This window comes from Arachis ipaensis, chromosome B05, assembly GCF_000816755.2.
Source record: "Arachis ipaensis cultivar K30076 chromosome B05, Araip1.1, whole genome shotgun sequence".
NCBI lineage: Eukaryota > Viridiplantae > Streptophyta > Magnoliopsida > Fabales > Fabaceae > Arachis > Arachis ipaensis.
Genome location: NC_029789.2, coordinates 14697432 through 14709883, shown reverse-complemented (window position 1 = coordinate 14709883; position 12452 = coordinate 14697432). Strand labels below are relative to the sequence as shown.

Sequence of the window (12452 nt, the reverse complement as noted above, 5' to 3'; positions counted from 1 at the left end):
TAATCAATGAAAAGGCTAAACATCATTTTGTACAGTTAATTCATCACAAATGCTGATTAGCATTTTTCAACTGAAATAAAATATGGAAGTTAATTGGTCGACAATTTTATGAGATATATTGAAGAGACTAATATGTTTCCGTTGAAGCATGAAATTTGGATTTAGTTAATTTAACTATGCCAAGTGGCCAATTGAACTATTTTTCTTCTTTTAAAAAGATTTAACATTCCTTGGATTGGAAAATTGGAACCACTAAAGGAAGGTGAAAACAGCAAATCAAAAAATGACTGTCCTAAACAAAACCTGTTGGCAGCAAAACCATCAACAAAATAGCTATCACCCTTCCACATTAACATCAATATACTTACACCCTTAAAAGACATTAAAGTATTATAGTATATCACTATTGAATACTGATTAATTGGGATAATAACATTGTCCTAAGTCCGCAGAAGCGGCAACTTCGTACCATCAGTAATGAATTCCATTATAAAACCCGTCCTTCTCGTAAGTCTGAGTCTCAATTAATTTGAAAATCAAAATTTCATTCTCTGCCTGAAAAGTGAAGAGCAATGGCATCTTCAGCAATGAAGCTTGAGCTTCTCTGGTTCATTCTTATCTTCATTTGGGTTCCATCATCATCATCACAGACACTTGTATTGCCCCTCACACACTCAATCTCCAAAGAGCAATTCAACAGTACCCACAACCTCCTCAAATCCACCTCCACCCGTTCCGCCGTCCGCTTCCACCACCAACGCCAACGTCATCGCCACCACCAAGTTTCCCTTCCTCTCTCCCCCGGAAGCGACTACACCTTGTCCTTCACCCTGGGCTCTGGCCCGGCCCAGGCCCATCCCATAACCCTCTACATGGACACAGGCAGCGACCTTGTCTGGTTCCCCTGTGCCCCCTTCGAGTGCATACTCTGCGAGGGAAAGCCCAGCCCAGGCCCAAGCAGGCCACCAAACATCACACGGGCCCACGCAGTGTCATGCCAGTCCCCTGCATGCTCCGCGGCCCACTCCTCCACGTCATCCTCCGACCTCTGCGCAATGGCACGTTGCCCCTTAGACGCCATAGAAACTTCTGATTGCAGTTCATCGGCGTGTCCGCCATTCTACTACGCTTACGGCGACGGAAGCTTAATCGCAAACCTCTATCGCCACACACTCTCTATGTCTTCTCTCGTTCTCAAGAACTTCACCTTCGGTTGCGCCCACACTACCCTCGGTGAGCCCACCGGCGTCGCTGGTTTCGGCCGTGGTTTGCTCTCTTTTCCGGCCCAGTTAGCCACCTTCTCACCTCAGCTCGGTAATCGATTCTCATACTGTTTGGTATCTCATTCTTTCGACGGCGATCGAATTCGTCGCCCGAGTCCACTCATTCTCGGCCGTCGCGACGGCGGGGACGAACACGGTGAGTTCGTGTACACGTCCCTGCTTCGGAACCCGAAGCACCCGTACTTTTACTCCGTCGGGCTCGCTGGAATCTCAGTCGGGAAGAGGGATATTCCGGCGCCGGAGATACTGAGGAAGGTGGACGCAACAGGGAGTGGTGGTGTTGTAGTTGATTCCGGGACGACGTTCACGATGTTGCCGGCGAGTTTGTATAACTCGGTGGTGGCTGAGTTCGACCGGCGAGTGGGGCGAATTCACAAGCGGGCGAGTGAGGTGGAGGGGAAAACGGGCCTGGGCCCATGTTATTACTTGGACACTGTGGCCCAGGTTCCGGCGGTGACGTTGCGTTTTGCGGGGAATGATTCGAGTGTGGTGCTGCCTAGAAGGAACTACTTCTACGAGTTTTTGTACGGTGAAGATGGAGCCACGACGAAAAGAAGAGTGGGGTGCATGATGCTGATGAACGGTGGTGATGATTCTGAGTTAAGTGGTGGGCCCGGGGCCACGCTTGGGAATTACCAGCAGCAGGGCTTTGAGGTTATTTACGACCTCGAAAAGCAGCGCGTGGGATTCGCCAGAAGGCAGTGCGCGTTGCTTTGGGATAGCCTGAACCGTGAGAAGAACTAGTGTGCTCTATTCTGCACTGGACCACCAGAACTCTCAGTCACGGGTTCGGTTAACTGTAAATGGGAATAAGGCGGTGGCGGGCTTCGGTGCCCACTGCCCATGTCCTTACTCTGTATAGCCGAAATTTGTACTTTTTGTGTTAATATTGCTCTTTATTTTTTGGTTGGTGTATCCTTGTAAATCTTTTCACATTTTTATTTCCATCACTAGGCAAAAACTAAAGTGGAGTTTTTACTAATTGATTACATCGTTGATTTGTTCTATTAATATTTTCTCTACTTTTAATTTATGTTCTGTTTTACTACTTTTTGTTTTGTCGATCGTATGTGTTATCGCTCTATATATAATTTTACCAACTTAAGTTTGAATCAATCTGTAATTGAGAAGTAATAATAGATCTATTACCAGGTAGCAAATTGTGTAAGTACAAAGCATAAGCTGATAAAAATGTACAGACGAAGATTGAAACCAAGTAGGATCGGCAAAAAGTAAACGATCGAATCATGGAAATTATTACATGACACGACGAAAAGTCAACTTGAGAGTTGTTAACTTGTTATGTCTATCTTTCGCACAAGATCCTATATACAACAGATAAGGATAATGGATAATTTAGCTTCCCTTTTACTAAACGTATGTAAGTTGTGGTAATACTAGCATATTCAGCTTCCACCATACATCAAGTTATTCCTACCCTTCTACTATTTTATTGTTCCATTTGAACATTTATATATATATTATGAACTTATATATTTAATTGTAGTTTAGTCATCTATACAGCAGCATCTAAATCAAATCACTTAAAACTTGACTAATCTAATTTAAAAATTTGTAATTATCTGACTACAATTCAAAACCGCCTTTTTGCCCCCTACTTCTAAAAAGTTGTAGTAGCAGGATAGAACCTAAAATTACATTTTATCATGAACCCGGTTTCTGAAAAATACACACAACTTTGTTAAAAACCGTCCATAGATATTATTCTATTAATTTAAAAATAATTGTAGTTTTGACTTTTTTTATATATATTTAAACATTAGGTTAAAAAACGTTATTAAGCCATGGGAGGAAATAATTTACGCAATTCAACCAAAATGAATTCTGATACACCATTCCACCAAATATGATTTTTATATAATTCGAATCAATAAAATTCGAATTATATTTACACCTAATTCGAATTGAATCACATCGAATTACTCCCAAGCAATATTCGAACGTAGTTCGAATCAAATTGTATCGAATTTTGCATGCATAGTTCGAGTTATATTAACTCGAATTACTTGGAGCACGTGGCCTAGGGTAGGGTAGTTCGAATCAAATTGATTCGAATTACTCATATTTCGAATCAAATGGCTAATTACACATTGTACAATAAGATACTAGAAAAAATACTATATAATATAAAAAATATATACTAAAAGAAGTATAAAATAAGATTATAGTAAATTAACTTTAGTATAAAATTATTAAATATAAATTAATTTTAACTCCTATTAGTACATTGAATTAAAAATAACATATAAAAATGTACTTGTATTTATTAAATTTTAATAACATATAAAAATTAATGACTTTTTAAATATTTTTTTATAATAGGAGTACATTTTTATATACTTTAAATACTTTGTATAAAAATGTACTTGTATTTATCATACAAAAATAAAGTGTTGTGCCAATATAATAACATTATAACATTTTAAATCAATTTTTTTCTAGGATTTTAGATTAAAAGCAGCACATGAAAAAGCATTATTGGTATTTTAAAGCTAACTTAATTAAAAAAGATAAAACTGTATTTTTTAGGATTTTATGTACATAATTAGGCTAATTTTTTTTAATAATCAAAGATGTGTGTTACACTATATTATTTGATTTCAAGTAAGTTTTACTCTACTATATTTTTTTTTTTTTACTTTTCAAAAGACACAAATCTAAAAAATTTTATAAATTAATTTAAAAGAAAATATCATTGACATTTTATAAAATTTTATAATTCAAAAGACACAAATCTAAAAAATTTTATAAATTAATTTAAAAGAAAATATCATTGACATTTTATAAAATTTTATAATTCAAAAGACACAAATCTACAAAATTTTATAAAACGTCAATGATATTTTTTTTAAAATTAATTTATAAAATTTTTTAGATTTGTGTCTTTTGAAAAGTAAAAAAAATAAAAATATAGTAGAGTAAAACTTACTTGAAACCAAATAATATAGTGTAACACACATTTTGATCAATATTAAAAAAATTAGCCTAATTATGTATATAAAATCCTAAAAAATACAGTTCTATCTTTCTTAATTAAGTTAGCTTTAAAATACCAATAATACTTTTTCATGTGCTGCTTTTAATCTACAATCCTGAAAAAAAATTGATTTAAAATGTTATAATGTTATTATATTGGCACAACACCTTATTTTTGTATGATAAATACAAGTACATTTTTATACAAAGTATTTAAAGTATATAAAAATGTACTCCTATTATAAAAAAATATTTAAAAAGTCATTAATTTTTATATGTTTATTAAAATTTAATAAATACAAGTACATTTTTATATGTTATTTTTAATTCAATGTACTAATAGGAGTTAAAATTAATTTATATTTAATAATTTTATACTAAAGTTAATTTATTATAATCTTATTTTATACTTCTTTTAGTATATATTTTTTATATTATATAGTATTTTTTCTAGTATCTTATTGTACAATGTGTAATTAGCCATTTGATTCGAAATGTGAGTAATTCGAATCAATTTGATTCGAACTAACCTAGGCCACGTGCTCCAAGTAATTCGAGTTAATATAACTCCAACTATGCATGCAAAATTCGATACAATTTGATTCGAACTACGTTCGAATATTGTTTGGGAGTAATTCGATGTGATTCAATTCGAATTAGGTGTAAATATAATTAGAATGTTATTGATTCGAATTATATAAAAATCATATTTGGTGGAATGGTATATCAGAATTCATTTTGGCTGAATTGCGTAAATTATTTCCTCCCATGGCTTAATAACGTTTTTTACCCTAAACATTAACGTGTTTAGATGTAGAATAAATTTAAAATAAATTACTATTTCTACTCATAAATATATTGATAAATTTACTTACAAACAAAAAAATTAAAATTTTATCTATAAAAGATAGATTTAATGCCACAAAATTATTCAAATCTTAAAAAATTACTTAAAAATTTTAAATTACTTTTCTTAGCGTAGCCTAACTTATTCTAATCTCTAACTTCTTTATTACTGCTCAAATTCTTCTCCAACTCTCATACATATTTATTACAACTGCCTGTGTCACCGTCATCACAAGCATCACCGTCCTTGTCTCCTTCTTCCTACGTCATCACCATTCTCCCAATAATTTAGGGTGTGTTTGGCAAACCCGTTTGAAGAATAAAAGTGCGTTGAAGTTCTTTGAACGTCTATTTTTTTATATTTGACAATCTTTTTTTTCTCAACGCAGGAGTGATTTACAGCTTAAAAGCGCGTTTAATAGAAACAAAAAAAAATTGTTACTTTTACGTTCACTTCAACATGAATTCACCTTTGATGATCATTATTAGTTTTCTCCAAACGAATTTTCATATTTGTTCAAAATCATTTCAAATATTTTAATTTTTTTTAATTTTTAGTATTTTTTTTATATTTTGATTTTTTTATTAAATTTGTTATTGTAATTCTATTATAATATGAATTATTGATCTTATTAAATAAAAAACTAATCATACATAACAATGGAATCATAAGTAATAAAATTTTACTGTCTAAAATAATACTAAATAAAAAAATACTGAGAATACTAAAAAAATTATAGAATATTTTTTTATTTGACATTGTAAAATTTATTATTATAATTCTTGTTCATTGTTTATTATTCTAATTTGTTATAATATGTATCATTGTTCCTATTAAAAATGATAAATTAAATAAAAAATTAATCATACATAATAAAAAAATATAAAAAGTTAGAAGAATTTTATAAAAAATATTATATAAAAAATATACTAAAAGAAATATAAAAAAGGATTAAATATACTAAAAAATAATATTATAATTTAATATTATATTTTTTTAATAATTAACTAATTATCTATCTAAAAGTGATTTTAATTAATATTATTCAAACAATTTTATTTTATTAAAATCAATTTTAATATAAAATTGTCAAACATAAATTATATTGACACAAACTCACTTATATTCAAAATCAATTTTATAAAATCACTTTAATCCTATCCTACGATACTGAGCCAAGAAATTCCAGCTTTGCGCTTGGTCTTATACGTCCCCACGTGGTTGTTCTTATTCCAGTTCTGAACTTGCAGCGTCTCTTCTCTTCTCGCTCGTGGCGCGAAGAACATTGCTCTCGATGCAGCCACCACAATTCTCGGCAACTCGAGAAAAAATTATTCGGATCCAGACGTAGAAGCAACTTTTTCCTTCGGCGAAAACGCCGACAAAAATACATTTTTTGATACTGAATCGACGTACTGCGAATAGGGTATTCAAATTTAAACCTATAATTTAAATTAAACCATTCATCCAATGTAAAAAAAAAGCTAATTAAATTCCTACTAAACCGATTGAAATCACGTCAGACTTGGAATCGTATGATGGGTCATCATATTATTATCAATTCTTCTTCTTATATGTCATTATTTTTGTTCAAGGAGTTAAGAATAGTAAATAGCGTGCTCCATCAGTCAAGAAATAAATAAATGCGAGCTTTCTCTTTGTCAATTATTACTATAGAAAAATTTCATCATGACAGATAATAATAATATCCACAAGCTTACATCAACATCCACAAGCTTACATTAACTTCATTTTTATTTGGGTGTAACATCGTACATGCTATAACACGAGGCACTGCAAATGCGCATCCTCAAATCATAAAATAACAATGTTGACTTGTACCCATGTTGTTCAATTTGATTTATCTGCATACCCGATTGCGATACGGGAGTAAATACTAAATTGTTATTTATAATATAATATGTTGTCTAAAATTAAATAATTAAATATATTCACGTGACATGATTTTATTGATAATACATACATGATACAAAGACAGTGGCGGTTGCTGGGTAGAGGAAAACGAATTAAACGACACACAACACCCGCATGAATACATGAATGACAAGAAAAACTGAAAAAATAAACTGGAAGAATTGAAGTATGAGAGGTTCAATTCTTCTCCCCTGGAGAAGCTGCAAAGAGTGTATAGTACTTGGTTCGTGTAAACCAGCTGTCCACAGCTCAAACTTATGCCAAGTGGATTACACACAACCCAACACACGGAACTATTAATTCCGCATCCCCCTTTCTCTCTCTAGGAAAATCAGTTGCATTTTGCATATTAGAGAGAGATACATGTATTTATTAATAATTAATTAGAAGACATAGTCGCAACCTTTTTTTTTATTTTTTTTTTTTATTATTATTTTTTTTACCAAAGATATGAGACTCGAACCTGTAACCTCTTAATTGAGTATGGAGAGACTATGCCATTTTTTAAACATACAAAAATAGACAAAGCAAAACGCTATCCTAGATCAGAATGAATAATTTGCTGAAGATTAACTCTAGACTCAAACTAAATAACATGATTAGTATTACTCTTAATTCTATATTTAGCCATCCAATTCGTAGTTCTATTAGCTTTTTAGACTACCCATTCAAAATGAACAAACTAAGGACGAGATAGAAGCTCTTAAATCTTGTGCACCAAATCATATCAATAACTTCATAATGAAACCCACTAGTAATTAAAATCATGCATGAGGTGTAAGAGATTAAGGCAATCCGTTTCACACATAATATCGTGTAATCCACACAATCCCAATCTAAAAAAAGACCCCTTCAAACAGCAAAAAGCTCACATCTGACAATAGATCAGGGGGAGAACTTCCAAAACAACCCGAAATTCAATTATCATTAGAATATCTAATAATACACCCAAATCTTGTTAAATTCAAATTAAAAAACAAACTTGCATCACAATTAACTTTAAAACTATTATTTGCTGGTTATTCCCAACATAACCGATTCTTGAGAGTTCTAAAAGACGTGCTTCTACTCATATATAATGGTAAATCATTGGCGGTATTCCTTGCCAACGCAACAACCTTGTAGACTGACAATTTATTTTCAAGATTAAAAATATCGTTACACCTATGTTGCCATACCCACCAAAACTCCAAACTAAAGAGTACCTCATTATCATGTATGATCTTCCGAAACCAATCTTTAAGAGAGGTACCAGTAGCTAAGTCCATGATAAGATGATCTAACATTTGACAAACTGCCTTAGATCTTGTAACACATTACCACACAGAATTTTACACTTAAGTTCGTAAATCAGAGGTGGTGAGGTATTACGACCTCTAAAAGAAAAATGCGTACGTAGGCATATATAAAAAGAAGTTTAATTAGGAGCCTTAAAGAAAGTTGAGCAAAATAAAACTCGAAACTCGCATCACACTCGAAACGGTTAAGCATAGAAGAATAGATAACAGCGTATGGAAGGATAATATACATATGATATAGAGTGTCAAAGATATAAATAACAAGCTCCAAACTTGACCTGCGAAGTAAAGGCCGGCCAGAGTATATATATATATATATATATACACAACCCAAAAATATTATCCAAAAGATAAAATATAAACCCTGGTTCTCCGAATTCAACCTCTAAGAGGGACAAAATACAAGTTATGTACAAGATGAATGATGAATAGGATTCTTGACGTAAAAAATATAAAATATAAATCATGTTTCTCCAAGTCAACCTCTAAAAGAGACAAAATACAAATATATACAAGTGGAGAACCTATATATATATATATGAAATACAAAGCATAAAAATCCCAAAGTAGATCTTCACTTCAACAGAGCCTCCATCACGCTCAACGAGGTGCCTGACGTCCTGCATCTGAAAAACAATAGAATATGTATGGAATGAGAATCAGGGATTCTCAGTATGGTGAAAGTGCCCGTGTAGATAATAAATAATGTTTCGGAAAGCCAGAGGCGTTCCAAAACTGTAACAACCCATTTAAATCCTAGAGTTTCACTAAACCAGAAACATGGTGACTACATCTAAGGATTCTAGTCCAACACTTTATTTCCCATTCTTTGCAAACCTCCAAATCACCAAGTGAAACAACCATCAGCGCCTCCTCCAACCGCTAGCGGGATCTCTCAGAAACAAACACAAACAAGACAGACAAGGAAAACACAAATATAGAACAGATACAACAAATAGAACAAGTAGCAGTTAATTACAGATAAGCAATTAGGCAAGCAAAAAACAAATGCATACTCAAATAAAATATACAAGTGCATATGATGCATGCGTGCCCTATGACCGATGATATCATCTGTCGGTTATACAGCCAAACTCAACATGTCCAGTAGCGAACCCTGGACAGAAACACCACATCGTGAAGCAAGTGGAACTAAACCACCACCCTTGCATACTTCCCGCTTAACCCAGAGCATGTGGAACGAACCATTACTCATATGTACTACCTAGGCGGGTGTTTCCAAACTCAACCCGGAATAATTGGGACGAACCACAACCCTTACTACTGTCCAAGTGTTTCAATTACTAACTTGGAGCAAGTGGGACGAACTACAATCCTTACTTACTGCCCAGATGTCTCAAACATTAACCTTAACTCATTATCACTCAATCAACTTCATTCTTCCTCATTTCTCAACATCATAAATGTTCTTAAATACACACTTGATTGCCATCACCATCATCTCATTCAACAATATCATAATCGTCCTCATCACATAACTCGTTGAGCATTATCAGCTCATCTTTAACTCAATTTTTTACTTCACAATCTCCTTCAATCTCAATTTAACTCCTTCAACATGTTCACACTTACTCCAAAGGCTAAAAACTAGATATCAGACCTTAAGCAAGATTTACATAGGTTTTGAAAGCTAGATGAATAGTTGAAAACTCAAAAATAATAATTTTAAGCAAAACAAGGGTCATGCGTACGCGAGCTTCCTGACGTGTACACGAATATTTTGAGCAGAAGAAAGGTTGCACGTACGCATGCACGTTTTTGCATACGCATGAGTGTAAAATTGAAAATGTCACGTATCCAGCCGTGTTTTGTTACACGAATGTGTGATAGAGCCTAAAACTTACATTGCGTGAAACTATCGCGTGCACAACCATATTAGATTGCCCAAAAAGCTGTGAAGTTCAGAAAAACTAGTTTTTCACACCAAACTTTCGACGCGCATAATTTTTTTATTAAAAATTATTTTCATTCTATTCTTCGAACGTTATAAACTTCTCAAAATTAATTTTTATTCAAAACAAGTTTCACAAGATTTGGGGGTTCGAAAACTAAGTTATAGCTCGCCGAAGTTGGTCAAAAATTCAGTTTTTACCAAAGATTCAAAACCTCTAATTTTTCAAAATTTCCAATCCAAAACCAACCAATCCGACACCGATTATTATTGCACAATATCACATACTCAATATCCAATTCACAATCACTTCAACACCTAAATTCATCAATTCTTTCAAGCAATTTTCATACATATTTCTACCAAATTCACCAATCACCATCAGCATCACATTTATACAATTTTAATTTGCCAAATCCAACAATTCCGAACATTCAAGCCTATCCTATGACAACTAGCCTAAGTTTTCACGTAACATTATAGATTAACTACAGGAAACCAAAATCATACCTTGACCGTTTTTCTCCCAAACAACAAAACACCTCAAGACCATGTTTCCACAAGTTTTCAAGCCTCCAAAGTCCACTTGGCAAGCTTCCAACCACCAAAGTTCCAATTCAAGCACTTTATTTCACCAATTTGACATCAACTTCATATATATTTAACCTTTATCCACAGAGAAATTGGATAGAACTCAGCTATATCTCGCACCAGAGTACCCCACTTTGTTTAGATGGATTTGAAGAGTTCAACGAGACAGTCGTGTGGCCGCAAACGGTATGACGATCGGAGCTCCGAATTGAAAATTATGGAAAAAAAAAGATTGAGTTGGGATGGAGGTTAGGGCTTTGCATTTTTCTTCTCTTCCTCAGCGTGAGTTTCATGAATGAAGGCAAGGAGTGGCTGTTATGAGGTTATATATATTGGGCCTAACTGGTTCAACCCGATTTTGGATCAATATCTTTAAAATTAGTGTTTTAATACGCATTCTAAATTTTTTTACTTCTCTGAAATATAAAATTTAATCTCCTGATTTCTTGGCCTCATAATTAACTTATTAGTTAAATATTTATTAATTTTTAGAATTTTACAGATCTCACAGAGTCTCTCAGACAATGCTCTATAGTTTCTTGCACCTCATTGCATCTCGGGCACATATCTGAAGTAGCTAAGTGACGCCTAAACCGAAAAACCTTAGTTGGAAAAGCATTATGAAGACCAAGTCACATGGTTAATTTGATCTTTTCAGGAATATTCGAATTTCACAGCCAGTTCCAGTTGCTATTGACATTCTAATTCAATTTGTTCTTTAATAATCTATAGTCCTCTTTTGCATTATAATTTTTTGTTGCTGCAGGCCACCAGTTTCACTTTGGCTCCATCTTCGCCATCTTAGGATGGCTCATACAACGAATAAACTACTTGATCTCATGAGAAAGTGGCGTAGTAAATCTATCAACCTTTCAAGATCCATCCCTCCATAAACCAGCTATTACAATACTTGACTTAGAAATGTGCACATAAAAAACAAGATTGCAGAACTCTTCAAAAGGAGTCCACTCATCATATCAAACTGATTGATGCAAATTCCCAACATTTCATCGAAGTCTTTTCTTAAGAGAATCATAAGCTCTAACAATGTTCTTTCAAGTAGCCAAAGAATTATATCTACAGTTGTTGTCTAGATTGGTAGGATTTCAAAGATATTTATGCTTCATAATCTACACCCATAATTTCTCATCATTATTATTGAGACAATCCCAAATCAGTTTGCTAAGAAGCGTCGTGCTTGCACAGTAAGTATTCCGAACAACCAATCCTCCTGTCCTTTTAAGAGTTATAGCCACCTCCCACTTAACTAGAGGCAACTCTTTTTCATTCTCTTTGCCTTTCCACAAAAACTGTCTTATATCAAGGAATCTATCTTATCGCAAGCATATTTCAGAAGAAGAGAAATCTGCATGTTATAAATTGAAATAGAAGTCATAAGTGATTTAACTAGGCAAAGCCTTCTCGCCTTATTTAGCAGGGACTCCTTCCAACCGACAAACTTCTTTTGAATTATTTTAATAATATCTTGAGTCGTCTTTCTGGATGTCTTGATGTATCCGATATTAACTCTGAGGTGTTTACCCAAATCTTGGGAGAATTAGGTACTAAAAATTTTTAAGAGAACCTCT

At 33.4% G+C, this 12452-nt stretch overlaps 1 protein-coding gene across 1 annotated transcript; it reads left to right on the top strand.

The window, feature by feature from the left end:
* Positions 401 to 2290, top strand: LOC107643041 (probable aspartyl protease At4g16563). Its single transcript, XM_016346576.2, has one exon. It carries the CDS (start codon positions 573 to 575, stop codon positions 2025 to 2027), a length of 1455 nt encoding a protein of 484 aa, XP_016202062.1. The 5' UTR covers positions 401 to 572; the 3' UTR covers positions 2028 to 2290.

Excerpts from the sequence above, each read along its gene's own strand:
- LOC107643041 (XM_016346576.2), top strand. The coding sequence starts at position 573 with ATGGCATCTTCAGCAATGAAGCTTGAGCTTCTCTGGTTCATTCTTATC.